The sequence below is a fragment of the Sardina pilchardus genome, chromosome 9, assembly GCF_963854185.1.
Source record: "Sardina pilchardus chromosome 9, fSarPil1.1, whole genome shotgun sequence".
NCBI classification, from domain to species: Eukaryota; Metazoa; Chordata; class Actinopteri; order Clupeiformes; family Clupeidae; genus Sardina; species Sardina pilchardus.
The window spans coordinates 25,436,038-25,462,660 of record NC_085002.1 but is presented as its reverse complement, the minus strand read 5'-3'; the positions used below and the strand labels follow the sequence as shown (position 1 = coordinate 25,462,660).

At 45.6% G+C, this 26,623-nt stretch overlaps 3 protein-coding genes across 3 annotated transcripts; 1 reads left to right on the top strand and 2 right to left on the bottom strand.

Moving 5' to 3' along the window:
• Positions 1–15,393: 15,393 nt before the first annotated feature.
• pdrg1 (p53 and DNA-damage regulated 1) lies at positions 15,394–17,040 on the bottom strand. Its single transcript, XM_062545076.1, has 5 exons — positions 16,918–17,040; positions 16,763–16,838; positions 16,220–16,294; positions 16,022–16,102; positions 15,394–15,812 (listed from the first exon to the last, which is right to left on the bottom strand). Exons 1-5 carry the CDS (start codon positions 16,999–17,001, stop codon positions 15,730–15,732), a joined length of 399 nt encoding a protein of 132 aa, XP_062401060.1. The 5' UTR covers positions 17,002–17,040; the 3' UTR covers positions 15,394–15,729.
• A 347-nt stretch (positions 17,041–17,387) lies between these two features.
• fam217bb (family with sequence similarity 217 member Bb) lies at positions 17,388–20,883 on the bottom strand. The gene is made up of 4 exons (XM_062545700.1): positions 20,856–20,883; positions 20,667–20,728; positions 18,833–19,947; positions 17,388–17,392 (listed from the first exon to the last, which is right to left on the bottom strand). Exons 3-4 carry the CDS (start codon positions 19,839–19,841, stop codon positions 17,388–17,390), a joined length of 1,014 nt encoding a protein of 337 aa, XP_062401684.1. The 5' UTR covers positions 19,842–19,947; positions 20,667–20,728; positions 20,856–20,883.
• Positions 20,884–21,737: 854 nt separating this feature from the next.
• Positions 21,738–25,085, top strand: ppp1r3db (protein phosphatase 1, regulatory subunit 3Db). The gene is made up of 2 exons (XM_062544415.1): positions 21,738–22,286; positions 22,690–25,085. The coding sequence occupies exon 2, from the start codon at positions 22,710–22,712 to the stop codon at positions 23,619–23,621; it is 912 nt and encodes a 303-aa protein (XP_062400399.1). The 5' UTR covers positions 21,738–22,286; positions 22,690–22,709; the 3' UTR covers positions 23,622–25,085.
• Positions 25,086–26,623: the final 1,538 nt, after the last annotated feature.

Below are 26,623 nucleotides of genomic sequence, written 5' to 3'. Positions count from 1 at the left end.
AAGGGCAATCACTTTGGATTCTATGCCATTTCACTGATCAGTGATCACCAAGAGATATTCTTGCTGAATGGAATGGATAAAGTCCAAGAGTGCTGTGGAGCACTGCTCAGTATTAAAATGTGGTGCACACAAAGTGTTCTATTCCTTATTCACTTATCTATGCGTCTCATACGGTATAACTTCGTCCAGAAGCTGATTTAAATAACTGTGGCTTGGTTGTTGAATGCTTTCTTTCCATTTGTTCCGGAATGTACTGTAAGGCCTGTCTACATTTCAAGTAAGTAAAAAATCGGATGTGGTATACATACAATTGCATATTTGCACATTATAGGGATTTTTACTTATACTGCTGACATTCTCTTACATGAAATGGAGTGTCTGTTTTTGCTATTGTATTGTCTTATCTGTTATGTATGTTTATATGGTGGACTGAAGACAAATTTCCACAATTTGTGGATAATAAAGTATTCATTCATTCATACAGCTATGTCTCCTCTCAACTGATTTTATTATTATTATTATTATTATTATTGTTATTATCATCACCGTTGTCTTCTTTTTATCATGAGACAGTGAGAGTCTGAGGTAAATCTGAGGTATTTTCTCAATTCTATATTTTCCCCCTGCACTTGGACCATGAGAAGCATCCTGTAGAAGAAACCATGTACTGTAAACTCTTGGCCTTACTATGGGGCATGTTCATGAACCCCCATGCTCATGCCCCCAGAGTTTAGCACTGTAGCTACCTGGCAGCTCTAGCTGTTGGCAGCAGAAACTCGAATAGGGAAACTAATAGGGAGCGTGAGCTGGGATTAGACCGTCGTGAGACAGGTTAGTTTTACCCTACTGATGATGTGATGTTGCAATGGTAATCCTGCTCAGTACGAGAGGAACTTTTTCTTATTTTTTACCCGTAATTTCCCGACTATTAGCCGCGGCTTATACATTGATTTTGCAAAGTTTCTTCAGCTATGAGGTTTATACAGGGGGGCAATTACATGTAATATGGTGCTAATATGGTTTTGTTTCTTTTAACTGGCATAAAACACTGTCCTGCGGCTTACACACAATGTGGCTTTTATGCGGGAAATTACAGTACTGTACTGACAGTACTCGGTGACCTAAAGAAACAGAGATCTACGAAAAATCACGGAATTCATTTTCCTTTAATCTGCCGTATCATCCCTACTTGCAGTGGGTGTGGGAGTAAATAGTGTGAGACAGAGAGGAGTGATGAAGGTCTACAAAAAAAAATAAATAAACAGACAGTGTGTCTGTCATCATTGTTACTAACAAGGTCTGTAAAAGGGAAACATCAAGTTTGTGGCTGGGGTTATTTGTTTCATTGCATCATACCTTTCACTCTCAATGCTGACTCATTTAATTGCTGACTTGCTTCAGAAAGAGGCCAGAGCTTTTGGGTGTTCCTGAAAGCTTAACAGGACAGGTCAAAATTCAGCCATCTCTCTTGGTGAGTCTCCACACGTTTCTGTTACCCTCTAAACTGGCCTTTTCAAAAAATGCAGACCACAAGACCATCCGTGCAGATGCAAAAATCAGCAGTGTTATTGTTTAATTTCATTTTATGCCTCCACTGCCAAAAATCAAATACTATACTGAGCCCTTTCGAAATCTCCCTGTATCAAAAACATTACTCCTGTTAGGAGCATTGTTAACGTGGATTATAAAGCAAACAGGGTTACACGCTGGCCCATGTCTTAATTAGTGGTTGTCCAGAATTCGGCACTGGCAGGCGAGTGATGCCTCCAGGCCATTTTTAGCCAGTTTGGCTCACAGGAGAGACCAATTTGCAAAAAAATATGGCCGTCGTCGCATGCTGCTAAACCATGCTGGGCTCCTGGACTTGCTTATTTAAGGATTTATGCAGAAGCCCAGCACTCCTCTTGCCATTCATATCTTGTTTTTGCGAAATGGTGAAGTAACTTAAGCCAGTCTGTATTTCAGGCCCTGGCATTTTAAAATGTTTCAACAGCAAATAAAAAGGCCTTTTGTGGTATTTGTGTGTGGGTGCGTAATGCGGATTCAGTGTTGAGCAACGAGACTTAGCGAAATTTGTCCTGTTAACACAATCCATGAGCTGCAGGATGGTTGAATGGTGACATGCACTCGACCCCCACCACCAGGCTACACACACACACACACACACACAGGCTCAACCTATGGTCGCTACAGTAAACGCTCAGTGTCAGAAATCTGGGGGAAATTTGCCTTGGATGAGCATTGCATTAAGTCGGTGGTGCTTCCACCGAAAAACAGGGAAAAAAAGTGATTGCAGATGTCCTCTCTGCTATTTTTCCAGGCGTTTAATGAAAGCCAGAGACCAGCGAGAGTGGAGGGCCAGGACCTTCGTCTGGATGCTAGACAAGGGAAACCGACCCCAGCTCTGCCCGAGCTGGAAGCACTGAGGTCCTGCGGGTTTCTCTGAGTCACTGTCCCGGCCAACGGGACGGGTCACACCAGAACAGCCTCACAAACACACAGGCCAAAGGATCGGACAGGACAATTCTGATCGATTTTCGGCCCAGAACACAGGGGTGGGGGCGTGAGTGTGTGTGAGAGAGAGAGAGAGACAGAGAGGGAGAGAGAGAGAGAGCATGGTAAAAAGGCTATCATACTGGTGATCAAACCTCTCATTCTTGTAGCTTTTTACAGTAATAGTTTAACAACAAATGGAACAATGTCTTCCATTTGCCAAGAGTTTGTTGGTCAACATTGCTCCATTTATGAGCAAACCACAGCAGCAGAGGCAATTCTGACATGATGAGGTTGCCTGGGGTTATCTATAGTCCATTAAACTCCCATCCGAATTTGATTAGCCTACAGCACACAAGTCCTGGATGAGGGTGGAGGGGATAGGATCACGATAATTTATTGTCTGTCTTTCTTGGTTGAGAAGGTGCTGGACATGTTGTACATGAGATCCGGATGATGTCGTTATTTGCTTTTGGATTTAGTGATGAGAGGTCATTTCAATTAGCCTGACCAGCCAGACCCACATCAAGATGCAGGGTCTGGGAACTCACCGTATAGGCAGGGCTCAATCGGAGGGGTGGGATGAACAGTTGTCTACAGTCGTCTTTCAAATTCCCTCTCCACACAATTGGGTAGTAATCATCTTCTTGTTTTCAAGTAGCAAGATGCTTAACGATCGCAACTTCTGGTTGCATGTCAGTCATCATTATGTTAAGCCCGCCCACCGACTCTATACACGATGTGATTGGTCCGGTGATTTCTGCCAAAGCCCAGCTCCCAAGCTCTACGGAGAGTTGCTAGACTACCTTGGGCACCAAATTAGATTTGCTGCCGCTAGGGGCGATTTCTAGGGTACATTTCAATAGCATCAGGGTGTCATAATTCTTGACCTAAAGTTATTTTGTGCTCAACACGAACACTACACCTAAAACTTGGGACAGACAACAGAACAGACCACAATGGTTCATGAATTGCACCTACACACATATCAGAATATGCCATCATTTTAATTTCCCTTTACTGGTTTGTGTCAATCTCAGACCAGCCAGTCTAGCAGGTGAAGATGGGTCCCAGTAGTCTGGCTATCACCATACTAAGCTGAGTCTTATAAGATTGAACATTAGCCTGGGGAGTCTGCGCTTTATTTCTACTGCACAAGAGGCTTGATCAATGGGCATAGTTCAAATGACTGTATATGCTTTTGGATAGTCCTTGAACCAATCAGACCAATGATCCGGATGCGGACCCAGAAGATGTGGATAGGAGAGATAGATGTGCAGGTTTCCAGCCTGAGCTGCAGGGCGAAATCCAAATCGCCGGCAGATCAGGCAGGGTTAACCCAGCCTAGGGTCCCAGTATAATCTACCATTGTTTTCTTTTATTTCTGCTAGTTTGTGTCTTTTACTCAAACTTATTTTATTAAAATAAATAATCTCTGCTACTCTTATCAAGTAGCAGAGATGGAAAAATCCAGTTTCAGAAAGTAAAAGTCCTACCACATATATCTGTGCCAACCACTCATTTAAACCAGTTGATTCTGATGAGCATAACTCCTCAGTTACTGTAGGTACAGTAGAGCAGCTAATTGATGAGATCACCTGTGCTAAGTGCACAGGTAGAACCAATGCATGATCGAACTTTTACTCTCTGAAGCTGGAGTTTTCCACCTCTGCCAAGTAGATTGTTAGCTAGAGATCCCTATGTTGTCAATTATGCTAATCAGACATATTAGAGTCTAGACACAACCAACAGCAGTCTAGTCCAGCATTTTAAAAAAAGAATAAGCTAGATCAGTGGTTGAAAATGACAGAATTGCTAATCGTGACACTAACTCAATCAGTGCCTTCTTACCACTATTATGCTATTTCCTTGTCCAGCATGGTTGTCTGTGTACTGTAGCCCCGCAGCTCTGGTCATTCTCATTGGGTTCGTGTTTACTCTGTGCAGACAGCTGCCCTGTCCACCCTGGCCTGTTTGTGAGGTCTCATTGCAACCACATTGGAACATGCAATCCAAATAAGGCTGGAGTGCTAAAAAAAATCAGTCCTCTTTTGTGCACTTCCAACCCTGCTGCAAATTGAACTCCAATTACAGTGCTTAGAGAGAACAAAAACAAAAATACTTGGCTGTGGGATCAGTTGTTTTACTGACCTGGGCGGGAAACAGGCTGTCTTGTCAGGACAAGACCTGGCACTGCCCCTCCAAATCGCATCGCGTACGTACGCGACTGTAAAGACACAGCGAAAGGCTCGAGCACGGCGGTCTGCCAGACTCCGGACATGAAAGCTGGACTGCGCCTCGCTGTCACATTGCACAACAGCCCCCATCCAGCAACCCAACACCCTCAGAGCCAAACGACTCTGAGGAGAGCCTACATACACACTCACTGGGCCAAACTCCAAGGTGCGTGCGGATACTCCTGTAGCCATAGGATGGATTTAATCTTGCCTTTAGGACAGGGGCATGTCGAGGCCAGCCGCAGTGGTCTGGAGGGAGGTTAATAAAGTGGGCCAAACAGCATAGCCCCTGTGAGGTCCACCAGAACGCTGTTAAGACCTGTTAAGATGCTGTTAATGACAGTGGTTTGCCCCCTAAACAAAGTCAAACATAATACATTTTAAGATGCTGATCATGATACAATCCATATGAAGAGAACACTATTCTTTTTAAAGTCTGCAATCACAAGACACACAAGACACTTTTTGAAAAAACATCCTCCTTCTTTATGAACAGCAGTGGGAGTTAAAAATAGGTCAGGTTCCATCTTTGAGGAGCCACTTCAGAGAATGAGGTTTCAATTCCTCAACTTTAGAGGACTGTTTTTTTCGGGTGTGGAAAGGATAACAGCACAAAAGGTTACATTGTTCTGGCGAGGTGATATTGATTCTAGTCTGAGCCCTCCTCCGCTGCCCCTGGTGAGCAATAATATAGTCTCTTTACATTTGCGTGAATGAACTGTGTATTAACGAGGACAAGTGCCTCCAACATCAGCACTTTTCGGCAGGAGAAGGACAGCCTCTTGCCAAGAGCAGGATATCTCGGGGCTTGGCTGGGAATGCAGAAGAATAACAGCTTGCAGCTAGGTACGCCCCGGGCTTATTTATGCTTTGCTTTAGATGACTACAAACATGGGAATTCATGACAAATCACTCCGGTGATTAGCCACCAGCAAGGCGACAGGGGACAATGTACAGGGACAGGGGCCTGTTTATAAAGCATGCCGCTTTCAGCCTCGAACAGCACAACACTATGGGCCAACATATGCAGCCTTTCTCCCATCAACACTGCACACAGCAGGCTGAGGATGCAGATGGCAGATGTATAGACGAACGAGGGGCGACTGGCTCTTTCGATGGGAGGTGAAAGCAGCAGGAGAGGCCGCATGAGATTCCCAGGGGGTTCATGTATTGGGGACCCCCACGATGTACTGACGCGAGAGGGCTTCTGGATCAGAGCCCGACGGCGGTCTGCACTGCAGCTGCAGCACCGCAGCGCCACCGCACAGCTCCTCTCCTCTAGACTGCGGTAAACGCAAGAACCAGGTAATAACGGTCCTCCACAACCCCTAACCCCCCTCCTCCTCCTCCTCCTCCTTCCCTCTTCATCCACCCCAGCTCGCGGGCTGGGGTCACGTCGAGTTGAGCATATTGAACTGCTTAGCTGCTGTCAGATGCTTCGGAGCTGCTGTGCTAACAGAGAGAGAGTGAGAGAGGGAGAAAGAGAGAGGGACAGAGAGAGAGGGACAGAAAAAGAGGGAGAGAAGGATAGAGAGAGAGAGAGAGAAAGAGAGAGAGAGACCATCCCCATACCTCAGGCCTGCTGGCAGCTTCCCACTTTCCACCACAGGAGCTGTTTACTCAAAATACTCTGCGACAAATGCCTGTGTGAACTTTCCCCCCCAACCCCCAAGACACTTATGCTCTGGGACATCAGCATAGGCCAGATGTGAAATAAGCAAACCCTAAAACGTGTTGGCGCTAGTTATTACACTAATGATGGCTATTATTATGATATTATTGTATTAAGTCATTAAAGCTTTTCACCAATTAGTGGCCCGGCTTGTTCCCAAACATTCTCAACTGAACTCCTGTTTGTTATTTATATGATCGTTTCATACAAAAAATATCTAATCAAACTGCTTTCTACAGGTGAGCGATGTTTTATAGCTGTCCGAATTAAGCATCTGTTAACTATGGACATCCTCATGGACGTCCCTGGCAGCGTCACACGTCTCCGTTAGCAGCTGTGTTCTGCAGATCAGGACAAGTCATCCTTAGAGAAATTCTCTGAGCATCTGAAAGGAGTCTAGACTTGGCCTGTGACCAGACATCCAAATGCATGAGCAGTGAAGCGAGTTTCACCTTGCCCAGCTAAGCTGTCCTTTCCCTTGCTGGAACCCTCTACACACACACACACACACACACACACACACACACACACACACACACACACACACACACACACACACACACACACACACACACACACACACACACACACACACACACACACACACACACACACACACACACACACACACACACACACACACACACACACACACACACACACACACACACGTTTGGCTATGGTCTACGAACAGGAGTTCCCATGTTTGTGTAGCCCCCCTCCGGCTTGACCTCAGGCACCAAGCTCAATGTCAGATGGAGAGGGTCATCTACTCCTCAGTCACTCTCATTCCTTCTCTCGCTCTCATACTCTCTCTCTCTCTCTCTCTCTCTCTCTCTCTCTCTCTCTCTCTCTCTCTCTCTCTCACACACACACACACACACCTAGTTCAATAGGGGAAAAAAGATGAAAAAGAACATTGACAGCTTAAGGTCAGAGTCAAGTAAAGGATTACTTCTAATGTCAAGACAGTGTTGTGAGATAAATGACAGGAGAAAAAGTTAGATCCTTATCTATAACATTTAGTTATCAGAATCTCTCATAGCGCTACATGTATTTTGCCTCTAAAAAGTGTTTTTACTGCTACAACACCCTGATGAAGTGCAAGACTCTTTAAAGACTTGGGTTGTTGACCTTTGGAAATATTAATTCCTTTGAAATGAGTGTGGATTTGATTAACTCTGCTGACCTTGGTGGTTTCCTTTCATTGCTCTGTGAAAACCCTTTGTTTGGGGAAGGATCTGTCAGACTCGTAAAGTGGTATGGCAATCCTCAAGGTATTAAAGCTTACACTCCAGTTGAAAGTTCCTATAAAAGATCATTTCTATCGAGTGGAGTTCAAAGCTGCAAAGCAGTTGTGCTCATAAGTTTATTAACCCATGCTAAAGTTGACTAAAAAGAGGAAGAAAAAATCATCCTTTGGATATTGTTTTGGTACTTTCCATAAGATCATCTCTCAATGTAAATCAAATTAGGCTAACTGAAATAAAACCATGCCAATCTCTAGGTATGGTGAAGGGTATGTGATGATGTCGGGCTATTTTAATTCCAAAGGTCAAGGGAACTTTATCGGGATGCATAGTATCCTGGATCCATGAAATAACTGGCTTTAAAAAACAGTAATTTAACATAGGTTGTGTAAACTTGTGCCCCCTTTATTTTAAGGAAGAACATTATTTACAATGCATTATTCATTCACAGAGAAAATTAGTGTCCTGAAAGGTTGGATTTTTTTCTCTTTTTTAAAATTAAGACATTAAGATCAATGTCCAAAAATATGGGTTTTTTAATTATTATTATTCCTCATTTTAGTCAACTTTAGCATGGGTTCATAAATGTATGAACACAACTGTAAAAGACCACCCACTAGACTCTGATTACAGAATCTGTTTCCCTGTTCTCTGCTCCTCCATAGGAACACCCATGACACTCCCAAATCACACTGAAGGTAGACGATAAAAAATTACTGGCCTGACCTTCCTTAGTAGCAAAAGAAGAAAAAAAAAACCCATCAACACAGGTCACGACCATATGGTTTGCATAAGACTAGACGAATTTGCCAATGAATTTCAAAATCGTCACAACAATTCAGCTAAATTGCTGGAAGAGGAAGCAAAAAACGCCCACCACACCCACGACCAGACAGAGGGAGGAAGAGGAGGAGAGGGAGGAGAAAACGGATGGCGTGGTCTGATCTTCTCTACGCAGCACTGGGAACTGTTTGTGAACCCCGGACTGTTTGACTGTGTTCGCCCACCTGTCCATGACACAACCACAAAATGTTATTCACGAGGCCATTTGGAGGTCACGGTGCATCACTGTTGACCTTGCATAGGTCAATCTCTTCATTCTGTGGCCCTCAGGGCTCCTCAGGGACTTGTATATTCCTTATAATCTAATAAGCAATAGTTATGCAATTTCTGATAAATCATAATGATGTCCTGCAGTTAAGCACATCATACTGAGCCATTCTTTTCATTCTACACAGTTATATGTTGCAGGACTGTAATTATACAGATACATACAGTAAATCTGTTCAGCAATATAGCCTAACCACTTTAGCACTTGGACATCTGTTTGGTTCAAGCACATAGTAAATAAGTAGAACCCTAATCACACCTTTCATTAGAGCTGACAGGGTTACGATGCTGGGGCCGATTACTCACACTCTTTTTAAAGACTGACTGTCTGTCACGATCCGCTCCGGATCATTTTGATCCGGATCATGTTTTCCCTGTCTGGTGCTCCAGGTCATGTGCTCTCTCCCTCTCTGTGCTCCAGGTTTTGCTCCGCCCACGTTTCTGCCTCTACCCTGCGCAGCTACACACCTGTGGCCAATTCCCCCTCGTCTGGGCCTGCACTTAACTCCAGCCCTGAAGCTCCTTCATTGCTGGATTACCTCCTCACCGAACACGTTGTCAGGAGCCAAGCCAAGCTAAACCTATCTGCTTCCTCGACCACGACCACGTCTTCGCCTTTGCCCTGCCTAGGATCTTTCTGCCCTGGATTTTTCTCTGCTCTCCTTTGTTGGACTTTGGATTTGCCTATTTTTGCCGCTTGAGACTTTCTGCCTGGCCTGTGAGTTTTTTGCCTGCTGCTGCCGTTCAAGTGAGATACCAAGTTTTTGATCTCCTGTGTTTTTGAACTGTTTTTGGATTTTCGTGGACTCATTGAACTCGCATTGAACTGAAGATTTCTGTTTTTCCTGTGTGAAGACAACTCTCATTAAAAAGTATTATTTTGACTGAAATTTACTGGTGTCTGCATTTGGTTCCACTTAGTTAAACCCGGCCACAGTGGCCGTGACAGTATAATCCAGCCAGTAAAATGGAACCAGCAGACGCCAGTGCCATTAGGGCTGCACTGGAGAAACAGGGCTCTCTCCTCGGGGTTCACCAACAGGAGATTTCCCAGGTCAACCATGGCCTTTCCTCTTTGGGTGATAATCTGCAAAGCCTGTCTGCCCAGGTACAGCAACTGAGTGTTAGACCTCCGTCACCATCTCCTTTCCGGGAACCACGCCTGCCCCCTCCACAGCCGTATGCTGGAGAACCTGGTGCCTGCCGCTCCTTTCTGTCACAATGCTCCCTCGCAATGGAATTGCAAGCTACAGCATTCTCCACCGAGCGCTCCAGAATCGCCTACATTATCACACTTCTCACTGGCAGAGCACGGGAGTGGGCAACCTCGGTCTGGGACTCTGGCGCCACCTGCTGTTTAAGCGCTGAAGATTTTGCAGACGAGATGCGCAAGGTGTTCGACCGATCCCCTAGAGGACGAGATGCAGCGCGGGCGCTAATGGTTCTGAAGCAAGGAGACCGCTCCGTTTACGATTATGCCATAGAGTTCCGTACACTAGCAGCTAACACAGAATGGAACGCCAGTGCCTTATTTGATGTCTTTTACCAGGGTCTCAATGGCAATGTCTTGGATGAGATTGTTCCTCATGAGCTGCCAGATCACTTGGAGGGCCTCATCGATCTGACTGCAAGAGTGGATACCCGTCTGCGAGAACGCAACTTGAAAGGAGGTAAAAGAACTTTCCCTAGTCCAGTCTTGCCCATGAAGATTGACCACCCTTCAAGTGACCCTGAGCCCATGCAGATTGGGCGAACTCGCATTTCAGACGAGGAGAGGAAGCGTCGGAGGGATGATAACGCATGCTTTTACTGTGGCAAGCTAGGACATTTCTCCCGCCAGTGCCCTTTAAAAGGGGTTGCCCGCCCGTAGTAACAGGGGTACGGGTGGGTGTGATCGAGAGGTTTCCCCCTGTTAGGAGGTTTATGTTTTCTGTTAGCCTGCTTGTTCATAACCAACTCTATCCCGTCAAGGCCCTTGTCGATTCCGGGGCAGACCAGAACCTCATCCAAGCTGCCTTGGCAAGAAAGCTCAGAATTAGTCTACAGGAACTTGAGCACCCCCTGCTGACCAGTGCTCTTAATGGAACTAAGCTGAGCCCAATCTCTAAGGTAACAGAGCCTGTTGTTTTAAAGTTTTCTGGGAATCATGTGGAGTCAATTTCATTCTTTGTCATGGATAATGCTCATGTACCCCTTGTTCTAGGACTGCCATGGCTTCAGCTCCATAACCCTTACATCAATTGGCAGGATGGTTCCATCCTCTCCTGGAGCTCTAACTGTATGGCCACCTGCCTGTCTTCTGCCCATCTTCCGGTATGTGCTCAGATCTCAGATCCTGATAAAGATGTTGATGTCAAAAATGTTCCCCCAGAATATCTCGATCTACGCCGTGTTTTCAGCAAGTCTCGGGCTACCTCTCTCCCTCCTCATCGGCCATACGACTGTTCCATTGATCTGCTCCCTGGCACGTCTCCACCCAAGGGACGCATCTATTCACTTTCTCCTCCCGAGAGGGAGGCAATGGACAAGTACATCTCAGAGTCCCTTGCTGCCGGAATTATTCGTCCTTCGTCCTCTCCAGCCGGCGCAGGGTTCTTTTTTGTTGAGAAGAAGGATAAGTCCTTAAGGCCTTGTATAGACTATCGTGGCCTCAACGAGATCACCGTCAAGAACAGGTACCCCTTACCACTCATGTCCACTGCTTTTGAGCTGCTGCAGGGTGCTCAGTTCTTCACCAAACTTGACCTGCGTAATGCTTACTACCTTATCCGTATTAAAGCAGGTGATGAATGGAAGACCGCTTTCAATACTCCGACTGGCCACTATGAGTATTTGGTGCTCCCTTTTGGGCTTACTAATGCCCCTGCTGTGTTCCAGGCTCTTGTAAATGATGTACTAAGAGATTTTATTAATCGTTTTGCATTTGTTTATTTGGACGACATCTTAATTTTTTCTTCAACCATAGATGCCCACCGTTCACACGTGAGACAAGTTTTGCAACGGCTCTTGGAGAATCGTCTGTTCATAAAGGCTGAGAAGTGTGACTTTCATCAGCAATCAGTAGCCTTCTTGGGATTTGTGATCTCCCCTGGGGTGGTTCAGGTGGATCCAGGGAAGGTAAAGGCAGTGTCCGAATGGTCAATCCCCTCCTCCAGACGTGAGCTTCAGCGTTTCCTGGGCTTTGCGAACTTTTACCGCAAATTTGTCCGCAATTACAGTTCCATTGCCGCTCCACTCACCGCCCTCACATCCACCAAGGTTCCCTTTCTTTGGAACAAGGAAGCTGGGACTGCCTTATCGACCCTCAAGACCATGTTCACCACGGCCCCCGTGTTGGCGATCCCGGACCCCTCTGCACAATTCCTTGTCGAAGTGGATGCATCGGACACGGGTGTCGGGGCTGTCCTCTCCCAGAGGTCCGCAAAGGATGGCCGGTTACACCCCTGCGCCTTTTTTTCACGGAGACTGTCTCCACCTGAACGGAACTACGGCATCGGAGATCGAGAACTGCTAGCCATCAAATTGGCGCTGGAGGAGTGGCGGCACTGGCTGGAGGGAACGGAGACCCCTTTTCTGGTTTGGACTGATCACAAAAACCTTGAATACTTGAGAACGGCTAGGCGGTTAAACTCACGTCAGGCTAGGTGGTCACTTTTTTTTTCTCGGTTTAATTTTGTGCTTTCTTACAGACCAGCCTCCAAGAACATCAAGCCAGACGCCCTCTCCAGACAGTTTGGTCCTGTTTCTCAGGTGGATACTGAGACCATCCTGCCACCCCATTGCCTTTTGGCTGCTGCACTGCTGAATGTGGAGACCCTTGTCCAGCAGGCCCTTGCCCAAGACCCTGGTCCAGGTAACGACCCTCCTGGTAAACTTTTTGTACCTCTCTGTGTCCGACCTCAGGTACTTCAGTGGGGCCACAGCTCCCTCCTTGCCTGTCATCCGGGTACTGCTCGGACTCTCTCCAATCTGACACAACGCTTCTGGTGGCCAATCATGCGCAGGGATGTTAAGAGTTTTGTGGCTGCTTGTGACACCTGCTCCAGGAACAAGACCGGTAACCGACCTGCCGCTGGCCTTCTCAGACCTCTCCCCATTCCTCACAGGCCGTGGTCACATATTGCTGTAGATTTTGTCACTGGTCTGCCTTCATCAGCCGATAATACATGCATCATGACTATTGTGGATAGGTTCTCTAAAGCTGCACACTTTGTCCCCCTCCCGAAACTCCCGACGGCCAAAGGTACTGCTGAACTGCTAGTCAATCATGTTTTTAGGCTACATGGGTTACCCAAAGACATTGTTTCTGACAGGGGCCCTCAATTCACTGCCCTGTTTTGGAAGGGTTTTTGCAGGCTAATTGGTGCCTCTGCAAGCTTGTCATCTGGCTTCCACCCTCAAACTAATGGCCAGACCGAGCGCACCAATCAGAAGTTGGAGGTGGCACTACGTTGCATGGCCTCCGAGAATGCCACATCTTGGAGCCAATGGCTACCTTGGATTGAGTATGCCCATAACAGTCTCCCTTGTTCTTCGACAGGATTGTCTCCATTTCAGTCATGTTTGGGTTATCAGCCACCCCTTTTTCCGAACCAGGAGGAAGAGGTAGCTGTGCCTTCTGTTCAGGCCTTTGTCAGGCGTTGTCGGAGGGTCTGGGCTCGGGCCAGACATCACCTGGTGCATGCGGGAAGGAAGTACAAGGAGATGGCTGACAGGCGACGCATCCCTGCCCCGACCTATCGGCCCGGCCAAAGAGTGCTGCTCTCAACCGCTAACCTTCCGCTCAAGGTACTCTCTCGTAAGCTGGCTCCCAGGTTTGTTGGCCCTTTCCGCATTTCCAGAATTATCAATCCTTGTACTGTGAAACTTCAGTTGCCGTTGTCTATGAGCCGTATCCACCCCTCATTTCATGTCTCCCAATTGCGCCCTCTGGCCTCCAGCCCTCTGTTTCCCCCTGTCAAAGCCCCTCCGCCCCCTAAGGTCATTGAGGGTGGTGAGACCTACACGGTCAGGCGGCTGCTGAAGGTCCGACGTCGTGGAAGGGGCCTCCAGTACTTAGTTGATTGGAAGGGCTATGGGCCTGAGGAGAGGTGTTGGGTGCCATCGAGATTCATCCTCGACCCACGTCTGGTTGCGGATTTCCATCGGCTGAACCCGGAGGCACCAGGTAGTGCGCCAAGAGGCGCACGTAAGAGGGGGGGTCCTGTCACGATCCGCTCCGGATCATTTTGATCCGGATCATGTTTTCCCTGTCTGGTGCTCCAGGTCATGTGCTCTCTCCCTCTCTGTGCTCCAGGTTTTGCTCCGCCCACGTTTCTGCCTCTACCCTGCGCAGCTACACACCTGTGGCCAATTCCCCCTCGTCTGGGCCTGCACTTAACTCCAGCCCTGAAGCTCCTTCATTGCTGGATTACCTCCTCACCGAACACGTTGTCAGGAGCCAAGCCAAGCTAAACCTATCTGCTTCCTCGACCACGACCACGTCTTCGCCTTTGCCCTGCCTAGGATCTTTCTGCCCTGGATTTTTCTCTGCTCTCCTTTGTTGGACTTTGGATTTGCCTATTTTTGCCGCTTGAGACTTTCTGCCTGGCCTGTGAGTTTTTTGCCTGCTGCTGCCGTTCAAGTGAGATACCAAGTTTTTGATCTCCTGTGTTTTTGAACTGTTTTTGGATTTTCGTGGACTCATTGAACTCGCATTGAACTGAAGATTTCTGTTTTTCCTGTGTGAAGACAACTCTCATTAAAAAGTATTATTTTGACTGAAATTTACTGGTGTCTGCATTTGGTTCCACTTAGTTAAACCCGGCCACAGTGGCCGTGACACTGTCTGACTGAAATGTGAGTGATTAATAGCCGCTCAGTTTGACAGACGATTCTGACACCCTCTGCGTCTCCGCAGCCTCACTTAACCCCTATAGGAAGGCAAACGGATTTAAAAACCCAAATGGGACATGGTATCCATGACTTGTGTGAAACTGCTAGAGACAAATATGTTTTCACATGTCGTAACAACCCAGAGGAATGCACCGGGTGTTGTGATCATCTGAGCAAGAGACAAACTGTTTGTTCCTATGTCTCGCAGCTCTGACTCACCCATAAACTGCAATGGTAGCGAATGCCGCGACATGTCACCCCAGCAAAGAAGAGGAACATGCCAATCGCCTTCTCAAGCCCTCTCAGTAGAGCTTGTCACCTCGGCTATAACATCACTCCAAGTTCCATACAACAACTGAATGTAAAGGTGCCTGACCTACACCCACAAAATGTGATTCATCAAGTAATTCTTTTTTGTAATTCTGTCATGGACTTAAATCACCATGAAAATGATGCATTGCAAATTATATGAACAGTGTATATAAAAATATATTTCCCTGAATTGAATTTCTGATAGTTTCTTTACTGTGCAGCCTAAGTTCTCAAAGTGTTACTCAAGTTATTCAATAAGACGCAAGTTGTGTAGAGGAAATCTCTTTCGGAGCACATTTTCAGTGGTCTGTTGAGATACACCACCACCTAGAGGCCAAAGCTGGATTTGCATGTTACACTAATGGAAGTATCACCTACAGTAATCCTGCATTGTTCCATCCCCTCCCCCCAATAAAATAGCAAACCATTGCATGGATAAACAAATTACTCTTTAATAAAACTCCATATGAATTGAATGGACATGGTTTGTCCAAAAAAAAACTGTGCAAAAAGGTCTGTAACTGACTCACACTTTTCACCAAAATGAAAACTATCATGACTGACAGACCCCACAACTGAGTCCATGTGGGAGAGTTCAGTGGCATAACCAAGTCCCCTCGTCACACTCCCGCTGGGGGAATTAGCGATGTGATAACAGTCTCAGGTTCAGGCTTGCCACCCCAACTGGACCACCACACCCGCTCCGGTGTGCACGTGGTCTAACGTCTGGTCCGTGTGTGTGTGTGTGTGTGTGTGTGTGTGTGAGTGTGTGAGAGGGAGGTCATGTCCTCAGGATGCTGCTTATGGCTTTCATCTCCTCGTTTGAGAGGGGGCAGAGGTTGTACCCCGTGAGTTCAGGTTTCCCTGAGGGAGAGTGAGAGACGGGGTAGAAGCTGAATGACTATGTGCTTCTGAGAACATCTCAAGCATACATTCTTTCATATATCCAATCCTTTGTTCACACACACACACACACACACACACACACACACACACACACACACACACACACACACACACACACACACACACACACACACACACACCATCAATATGGCAATAGGTCATTTTACCTTGTAACTCATTTAGACGATTCACTTTGACCTTGAGTTTGTTGCGGAGATCAATGATTTCCTTGTCAAGTTGTTCTTGGTCTAGGAGACAGTATATTGTAAGTTCAGGCAACCCCCCCCCCACACACACACACTCCAAAATCCACGAATAATAAAGGTCCATAGAAATGCAAAACAAAAGTGAAAGCATATTGATACCTTTTTCAAGCATCTGTTTGGTTTTGTCTTTTGGAAATTTGATGAACATGTTGCCCATACAGACTTTAGCTTTACCTGTGGGACAAAAGAAGCCCGATGTTAGACACAATCTCAAAAGCATTCTGAAAATGATCTGGATCATGCCTTTCTTAACTGTCTGTGGATGGGCTAACATTCTACAAGACAGGCTGCTTCTCCAGAGTTAGACAGCGTCCTTTATCTCATTTCTCCTCCTTTATGCATCTTCCATCTGAGGTATCGCGGACATTGTGCAACTTGAATAGCTTGACCAGCCAGACCCACATCAAGATTAGATTTGCTGCCGTTAGGGTCGTCTAGATTCCTTGGCTACAACTTTTGTAGAATGTGTATAAATAAAGCTTGCTTACATGCTAGCCTATTGAACTGGTTGTACACAGACTGCAAAAAGTGTCCTCCCACGCCATTCCCACGACCTAACGTAATATTCTGTTGTTATATTTAAAGGAATCGATTGAAATATAGGTTATCACAGTTAAACAAGTCTGTTAGCAAGCAACTTACCATCACCGGATAAATCCTTTCGTAAAGCATTGAGTGCCTCCCTGTTCGCGTTTCTTTTCTTATCGAGGTCTACCATCTGCAAGAGAAACGTGAAACAATTCTGTCACAACTCTCTAATTTCATAGGCTCGTCACTTACAGTAAGCGTTACGTTACCTGCTGTTTATCTGAGAGGACATCCTCTGCAGCTACTTCAACCTCTGTCAGGTACTGTAAAACACGCTCCGCGGTGGCGTCCATGTCTGTTCTAGGACTTCAGCTTTCAAAACAAGTCCCTCGTGTAGGGAAACATGGATCCAGCAACATTAGTTCCGCCTTCAAAAATAACTGACGCCTGATAACTGCACAGCACAGGCCTGCAAATCTCAGATGTCTTGTGTTATAATGACACTATTTTAAACCCATTCTTCTTCTTCTTCTTCTTCTTCTTCTTCTTCTTCTTCTTCTTCTTCTTCTTCTTCTTCTTCTTCTTCTTGACATAAACAAAGACAGGGAAGCAAATTAATCATGAAAGTTGTGATATAGGCCTGCCTACCCACCACAATGTGGCCTATAGCCTACTGCTGTTAAAATGTTTGGTTTTTTTTTCAACTTCTTACTTTAATGGAATATGAACCAGTGCAGTGTTATGCTACAACAGAGTATGGAGATGATTACAAGTGGTAATCAAGTGGTAATCAGGCCTTTTACTACCACTCACAATGTTTACAGACTTGTAACCTCTTTTGCAGGTTGCAGTGGCCTTGTCACTGCTGAAAGACTTGCATATCAAAACCAAAGAGCAATTAGTGATGAAATAGGACCATGACCTTCGAAAACACCAAGCCACTGCACCCCCTATCGGTCATGTCTTTACAATACTGAGCTGCTAATCTGTTATTTTCAGGAAGTCAGTTATACTGTACACCAGTTGCCACATTATAGCTACCAACCACTTCACACTCAGAGGAAAAATACAGAGGATATCCTGTTGCACTAGCTGTGACTAGCTGCTCCTTCATTTTGAGAGACTGGACTGGACTTCATATACATAAAGTCACAAAAAAGGAGATGAAACTGTAATCAAGTATTTATTTATGTGAAGCTCGCACTCATTCAGTCCTTATTCCAAATATTAAGTGTAAATATTGCATGTAAACATATGTAAATATCCAAATATCACCTAATAAAAATATATTTTTTACAACAGTAAAAACAATAGTGGTTTGGAAATGCTAACAGGCAGTCATACAATACAGTACTTTGTCTCAGATGAGGCCTAGAGTGGATGGAAGATGTACCAACTTATACATTGAAGAGAGAGTCCAGCCTTACATGTATATTAAGAAAGGAAATTCTTGGTTCTCATAAATACTAATGCACCGATCATTTATTTAGTTCTTTCCATGCAGAGGTTCAGCCAGCTTCTAAAATAACACACACACACACACACACACACATACGTATATATAAACATACATTCATACAAACACACACACACAAGCATACAGTACATACACGCACAAATAAGCAAAAACACACATACGCTAATGCAAAATCACGTGCAGGCTTGCATACACTCAAAAATGTATAAAAGACAAAATATTTGATTTTGTGAGATTTCAACATCAGGATTGACAGGTTTATAAAATGCAACTTGATTCAGTGATGCTACAGTATGTGACAATTGAAAAATGTGCTTGTTTCAATAATACATTCTTTCAAAAAAAAAATCACGTGACAAATTCAACACGCTTCATCCTCCCAGTTGATCTGCCAGAAACCAAGTCTTTCAGCTTGGCTGCGTGCTCAGCAGCTAGCGCATCCACTTTCAGATCCCACTGCTTCACACTGGACACGACCGTCCTTCTCTCCGAGACAGCTCTCCGTCTCTGGCTGACCGGCCTTCCTTCCCTTCCTTCCCTACCTTCCCTTCTTTCCCTTCCTTCTCTTCCTTCTCTTCTTTCCCTTCCTTCTCTTCCTTCCCTTCCTTCTCTTCCTTCCCTTCCTTCCCTTCCTTCTCTTCCTTCCCTACCTTCCCTTCTTTCCCTTCCTTCTCTTCCTTCTCTTCCTTCCCTCCCCAGAGTATCACCTCCGCTGCTTGGGTCTCGCCCCCTCCTGGCCCCGGCCCCGGCCCCGGCCTCCATGGATGTAAACACAGGCCGCGGCGGCTGGAGCCTTGGAGGGCTGAGCGATGGGTTGCGGATGTTTCCCGCAGCCTGCATGCGTCTCAGGTGACTGCTCCCGTTGAAGCTCCCTGGCTTGCGGCCACGGGACGGGAGAGCAGGCTCGGTCGCCTTGGTGCGGTTCTCGCTGCTGCTTCTCTTGGGCACGGCTGCGCGGCCCCGTCGCTCCACCAGAGGGCTCAGGGGCGAGCTGTGGTGGTAGGCATACGTCCGGCAGGAGCCGTTGCAGTGCGGGTAGCGGAGGTGGCAGTGCGGGCACGCGCATCCCACCTGCTGGACTGGCATGGGGTGGGTGATGGAGGAGAGCAGGGCGAGGGGGAATGCCCGCTGGCACTGGAGGATGCTTTTGGGGGTGCTCAGGTTGGCACTGTGGGGCCGAGGGCAACAGGAAGGTCGGGGGGCACCCCTGCTGCCGCCCTCGTTGCCGTCCGTCTCGTCCTGGATCGTCTGGCTCTGATGCCACTCCAGCTTCAGCAGCCGCTCCAGGTACTTCTCCAGTTGACCCACGGGTCGGGGCCGTGGCACGCCTTTGCCCTCCGTGTGGAGGAACACGGCCAGCTGCCGCAGGCTCCAGGCGTTGAAAGGCGGCGGCAGGAAGTCCGGGTAGCTCTTACTGAACTGGCACTGGGGCTGTCGCTGCCGCTGCCTCTGAGGGATACCCCTGGGGCGCTGAAACTCGGCGGGGTCGATGACCTCGGCTCTCAGGTTCAGATCTGGCGGCGTGCCAGGGGTGGGGGGCGCGGGGGCTCTCTCCGTGTCGGAGAGGTCACTGGCACTGTCTGAGTCCTCGCCGGTATTGGCTCGGCCTAAACTCTGGGGCCTCCTCTCCCGAGAGCTGTCCCTCCTCAGCTCTGACGCATGACTGAGGCCCTGGGAAACATGGCAGTGCCCTCTACCTGGGCCCCTGTGGCTCATGTCTTTGATATTTTTGGAATGAGAGGCCTGTTTCGGCGGCCTCTCTCTCGTCTCCCATAGGGAAGACAGCTGCGGCCCTGTCTTGAGGTTCAGATGTCTCCGTGTGCTGCAGAGATTAAACAACTCGGTGTTAATGGTCTAGCGGGCAGTTGAAATTCAGTACATGCATTGCAATTCCCCAACACAATTGCAATGCATGTACAGTACAACCAATATGGTGAAATGAGCCTGCCACCTTAGGGAAAACAATACTCTATTCCTCGTTACTAGTCTAGACCTGTGGTTCTCAACCGGCGTGCCGTGAGGTAAAGTGAGGTGTGCCGTGGAAGTTTGAGGAACCCAATATATTTATACAGATACACATGAAATAGGAAGAGGGCTACTTTATAGGCAATACATCACAGCTTCTTGATTAAAAAGCTCAATCAACATCATGTGAGCATGTGCCATGTGATCTCAGCTCATGAACTCTGTAGCCTATAGAGATACATATGGGTATGAGAATGAACACTCCTGTCAGAATAATAGGCTATGTGAGATACTTCACAATAGCCAAAAGCCAGTGTGCCTTGGCGTTTTGATTCGATCTTTGGTGTGCCTTAGCCCCAAAAAGGAGAGAACCTGAGAACCTCTGGTTTAGACACACAAAAAAGTGTAAAAGTCATACAAGTGTACAGAAATCCCTTTGGACAAAAGCAAGGTATCACCACAGCAAAGTAGCACCACAGAGACTGCATAGGGTGAAGTGAATTAACGATAAACTTCCATTATAACAGACTACGTTTAAGCAATGTGGCAATGAACAGGTGGCGTGAGAGAGCTCACCTTGAGGTGTCCACCACCTGCGGGGGTCGATCGGGTTTGCTTCTCCTTTTTGACTGATAACCCTACTTAGACCAAGGAATAAAACAAATCACATAGGAGGCTACTAGAGCAGGCCACAGCGTTTTGATTTGTAATATCTGTAGAGTAGCCTAGTAGAAATTGTAGAGTTGCCCTGAACACACAACTTACATTCTGAAGCACTGGAATTTTGGTTTCTCTTAATGGACCATTCGGCACCCCGGGCTTGTAAACTTTCTTGCTGTTGAAATAATTATAAATATTTTGAAATAATCATAATAAAGCACAACATGCACTACTAGACTATAACACGATACTGTAGCTTAACAGTGTGCAATACGAATTTAATTGAAGGTATAGGCCTACAGACATTCTTACTACATTATTCGCTACCTCTGCTTTGTTGGCGCTCCGTTAATCCATTGGGGTTTTGAGGTCTGCCTGTTTTTGGAGGGCGGTTTGTGCGAGTTGTTTGTCGTTGCACGTTCTTCCAGAATTGTCCCCATCATGTTCGATTCATGTTGGCCATGGCCGATCTTCGCTTCGAAATTATAGCCTCGGCTACCTAGGCTATTCCAGGGATATTCCTTAAGATTCTGCCTGATCAGTTTATTCCCATCTCTGTTTTTGGCTAGAGAAGGAGCCTACATGACACCACAATCACGATATACTGTAGACTACTATAAAACGGCTTAACCCTTTAGGCTATCCTCTCTCGAAAGCACCAAGTCAAAGATGAGAACGGGTTTAGTTAATCCTTATGATGACGTTAGGATGATAAATAATTCACAGGATCTCCGCTCTACCAGCGAACAGCGAAATGTAATACGGTAGCATTATTTGCATTCCAAACGATTTTACGACAAATATGTCCCACTATTTACACCACCAGTGACTGTAGTCTCATTATTTTGATATCCAGATGTGACAGATGTGAACCTAATCCATAAAGGCGCGGGGATTGGTGGGAAATGTAGTGTTGAACGTGACAGGATATTCAGTACCTGTAGGCGACGTCATTTGGCCGTCTACTTGGTTTACGCTCTGTGATCGCTTGGTATACTGTACACTAGTCAGGAAGAGCGTTAGTTTGCGGAAGGGATTCAAACAAGTAGCCTATCGTTTCGTTTTCTGAACTCACTTTCAAAATGCTCAAAAAAGCTAAGTTGCATAATAGCCTATCATCAAGATTTTCTCAAGCGCTACGTGCTGGTGAGCAGGTATCGTGTGTGCGCTTCTACTACGCTTCCCAAAGGGATTGGTGTCTAAATGTCAAAGGTTATGTATTCTGAACCGAGCCAGGACAACAACTACTCTACTATCACGCTGCTTGACACTAACATGCTCCAAATCCTTAATTATATTTATCCCGTTTACGGAAACACCAACACCAATTGAACTCAAAATGCATGCGATCTCGCTCGCCTTGCACCCAAGTTTGCTTCGGAAGGAAAGAAGTATTGCCGTTTTCGTGACTCTATTACGCTACTTCTAAGCCTAATATGGATTTGATATATCAGAAGACATGGCTTGTTGTCAAGTAGTATGCCTTTAGTTGATGGAAAGCGAGGAGTCGGATGTTTAAAGAGGTGCTGACCGCAAGTAAGTCCTTTAATAAATAGTCTATATCCTATTGTAAATAGATCGATTATAAAGATAGACCTATTCTATACTCGGGGTAATATATTGTACTTATTTTCTTTGGAAATAATCCCTTTATACACATAAATCGTTTTGCTACATGAAATATCTGCCAATGCAATAAAATGCATTTGGGGTGCATAAGCATATTAGGTTTAGAAGATCATAACCACATAGATTTTCATTTAGTAGAATGTAAAGGAATATAAAGCAGACATTGAATCAAAGCCATGTACCACAGCTGTAATAGATGCATTCCACAGAGTGACTTCTTGAGAATAGTAGACCTAACTGTGTTTGTTATTGTTCATTTCTGTGACTCCATGGGGAGGGTATTAATTTTGCTCTTGCGTTCATGCTGCAGATGTACTCTAGCACAGAATCATGTCCCAATTCAGTCCACAACCTCCTGGCCCAAGGAGTGACCTGGGCCCTCAGTTCGCCACGGGCATGAGTCAGGTGTCCCAGCCAGCCATGGTTGTCCGCTTGAGCGATATCTACAGCCCCAAGCCGGAGCCGGAACGAAGGCCAGTGAGGATCCGACCCCCCAGCCCAAGGACCCCGTCGCCTAAGGACCTAACAACACACAGACGCAGTGTGTCCTGCGAGGCACCGCCAAAGCCAATCATGCGGCGACGCGCCCAGTCCCTGCCCTCCACACCCAGACGTCGCCCCAGCCAGGCCCACACGCAGGTGCGCTTCGCCGACTCTCTGGGCCTGGAGCTGGAAAAGGTCAAGGTGTTCAAGGCCGGAGAGGACCCGATGATACCTCACCATGTGCTCACTAGACTCCTGATGAACTCGGAGCTCTTCTCCGGCAAGGGCCTCGAGCTCTCCCTGCCTTACTTTAAGCCCAGCTTCCCGGAGGATATGGGGGCTCAACCAGGATTTCTGGACCGCTTGCGTGGACAGAAGGTGTGTTTGGAGAGGGTTTTCTGCTCCGAGGTTGGGATCATTGGGACCGCTCAGGTCCTGAACCTTGCCTTCGAGAAGGAGGTCACAGTCCGCTACTCTTTCACGGACTGGAAGAGCACAGCCGACACCAAGGCCAGCTGGGTGACCGCCGCGTCCAGCGACAGACCCGGTCAGCCGGAGGCGGACATCTTCCGCTTCCGTTTGCCCGTCCCACCGTTCATTTTGCAACCCGGCGCGACCTTGGAGTTTGCCATTCGCTTCCGGGTCATGAGAGCAGAGTACTGGGACAACAATGATGGCAATAACTACAGGCTCACCTGCCAGAACTACAAAGTATCTGTTCCAAGAGAGTGTGAAGACAGCATGCTGCACTTTATTTAGTTAACCACTGGAGGGTGCCATTAAGATATACAGTAAATTGTTGAATAAGCACTTAGAAATAGACTGTGTTGCTGGTTTTTGAACATTGAAACATTATAGTGGCACAATGAGATCAAAAGCTTTCAAGGAGGAAAATGTGTAGCAACCTTTTAAGGGATATATTGCATTGTCCATAAATGTTTCTCTCGTCTATCTTGTATCTGCAATAACAAATTGTCAAACATTGCTAAGCAAGTGTCAAACAAGGACAAGTGGAAGTACAACTGCATTTTAGCCATATAAATTGTGCTTGGTATGATGACTTTACTCATCAGTATATCAGAAACATTTGTACGACAGTCTTATATTCCTAGACAGCAGTCCGGTGTAAGGTCAGTTTCTATTTTGGTTGCTGCTTATGTAATCAACTTAAGAATTTTTTTTTTTTATTTCAGTAGCCCATACTGTAGGCAGAATACTATGTGGTGGGGCCTTATTTGTATATAAGTTTTTCTGAAAAGTTCAGTTTTACATTAAATTATAGCATTCTTACTCTAACTCAATTAATTATGATCCTGTTTCATGATGAGTGAAATCAAAAACAGAATGAAAAGGTAGAAATGTTCTCAAAAACGTCATGCTTAAGTTGTTAAAATGATACTCTGCAAACTCTATACCTGTTGAAATTCCTGCAAATACAGGAATATTTAATTCTCAGACACAAGACAGAAACAGTGTGGAGGTGCAAGAGAGACTGTTGTGGTCCTGATGTTATGCAACACATTTGACCTTTCACCATTGGCATTGCCCTCAGGTCGTCTGGTGGTCATCAGGCCTTGGTATGTCAATATGGTGCTCAGCTCACCCAGAGACTGCAATGGACTGAACTGGTGTAGACGCGAATTGCATGACTGTGCCATGTGTGTCCAAGAATATCCCGTCCTCACCAAACAAGAGCAAAGCCCACTATGGAGCTGCCCCATGTGATCCGCTCACAGCTGGCACGTTCTGAATGTCAGGGACATCAAAGAGTATGTGCATGCCATGCAGGGGGAGCAGCCCAGTGTGCAAGAGCAGATATAGCTCCATCAGGCATTACTGCTCACTCATATCACAAGAAGGAATTAGATGTTTTAAGACATGTCGTTTACATTGTTTGCCTTAACTTTTCATATGATCAAGCTAAAACGAAAACAGAAAGAGAAGGAAAAAATGACAAATGAAGTGTGCAATTTTGAATGCAATTTTTAATGTAACACACAAACAATTGTGATTGGTAGCTGAAAAATATGTTTTTTATGTGCACTGCTTTGATATAATTCACTTTTAGGCAAGCCAACAACATGCATGCAATGCTTGTTAAAGATGTGATTTTTTTGCCTGTAGAGATTAAAGAATGTGACAATGAAAGGCATTGGTCTTGGAAGAATTCCAAGAATCCTAATCATGTATTTGGATGTGTTCATTGTCACCTATTCACTCCCACTATCAGACAATCAGGCTTATTTTTTCTTTGAATGTTATGCTGCCTATTGCACATTCACCTTGTCTGTTTTGGTCTTGATTGTTATGAATCTTTGTTCAAGGGGAATCGCTAATGCATGGAAACATACTAATGTGATCTCTGACCAGTGTCTTCTCAGATTATGCTGATAGAGAGCCATTCTGACTGTATCAGGAGAGATTGATAGTTAGTAATTCAGCAGATACATGACCACAAATACTCACTTGTGCCATTTCTGCCTAATTCTTTTTTCCTCACACATCACACCACTCTCTTGTTTTTCTACATCAAAATCAAATAACCTGAACAACTGCCAAAATTCACACTTGGTTACGTATCAATATGCCATTGGACTACATATTTAGGCTAGTGCTTCTATTGAACAGTAGGTGGCAGTGTTAAAACAGTGTTGGTGGTTAAGGACTGTAAATAGTTGTTTACAAGCTTTGTTGATATTTTGTTAACTGTGAAAACTAGGAAGAATATTAATGACTATTGCAACATGCTATAGATGTGTTAACATTCACCTGACATATGTAGGCCTAGATCACTGATGAACAGTTGTACACAACAAGCTATTTGTGGACAATGTAGGCTGTTGTGAGATACCTCTTCAACTGAAATTACTTGTGTCCACACATCACTGAATGTTACACACATGTTACTATGTATACTGAATGAAAGGGAAGAGATTGGTATGCAGACTGTAGTTTACAGCAAAACCTGACCCATGGATAGCCTACCAACTGACCCATAGATGACCCTTGCTGTAGACTGGCCTATAGCTATTTGTTTAAACAGCAGCTCTTTTGGAAAACAACACAGAACAAACAATATAGGCCTACAGCTGTGATAATCCAAGTACATACTGTACACATGCTAAAGTTGACTTAAAGAGGTATAAAAAAAATATTTTGAAAATTGATCTGAATGCCTCAATTGTTTTAAAAAAAACAATCCAACCTTTACTTACACCAATTTTCTTTAAGAAGGAATAATGTATCATAAACAAATAAACGTTCTAAACAGGGGCCTTAAGTATTATTATGTTAAATTCCCATAGTGGCAGGCTTACAAGCCAGTTATTTCATGGATCCAGGTTTGTGTCCTGATAAAGTTCCCTTGGCCTTTGGAATTTAGATAACCTCACATCATCACATACCCTTCACCATACCTAGAGACTGGCGTCATGTTTTATTCAGTTACTCTATCAGCTGGTTTGATTGAGCATCGCATTGAGCTCAATGAGCATCAAACAGGTAATCAGGTTTTTTTTTATATACCTCTTTATAGTCAACTTTAGCCTGTGTATGTGAACTTATGACCAAAACTGTATACTGTATATACACATACATGCATACAGAGAGAGAGAGAGTTTCCATTTTGTGTCATACATTTCTGTCAATCTGTGTGTTTCTGTGTGTGTATGTATGAGTTTATAGGGAGTTATTTTGTGTGTATGAGCGTAAATGTACTGTGTATGCTTATTTATGTTTATAGCGTGCTTGTCTACATATCT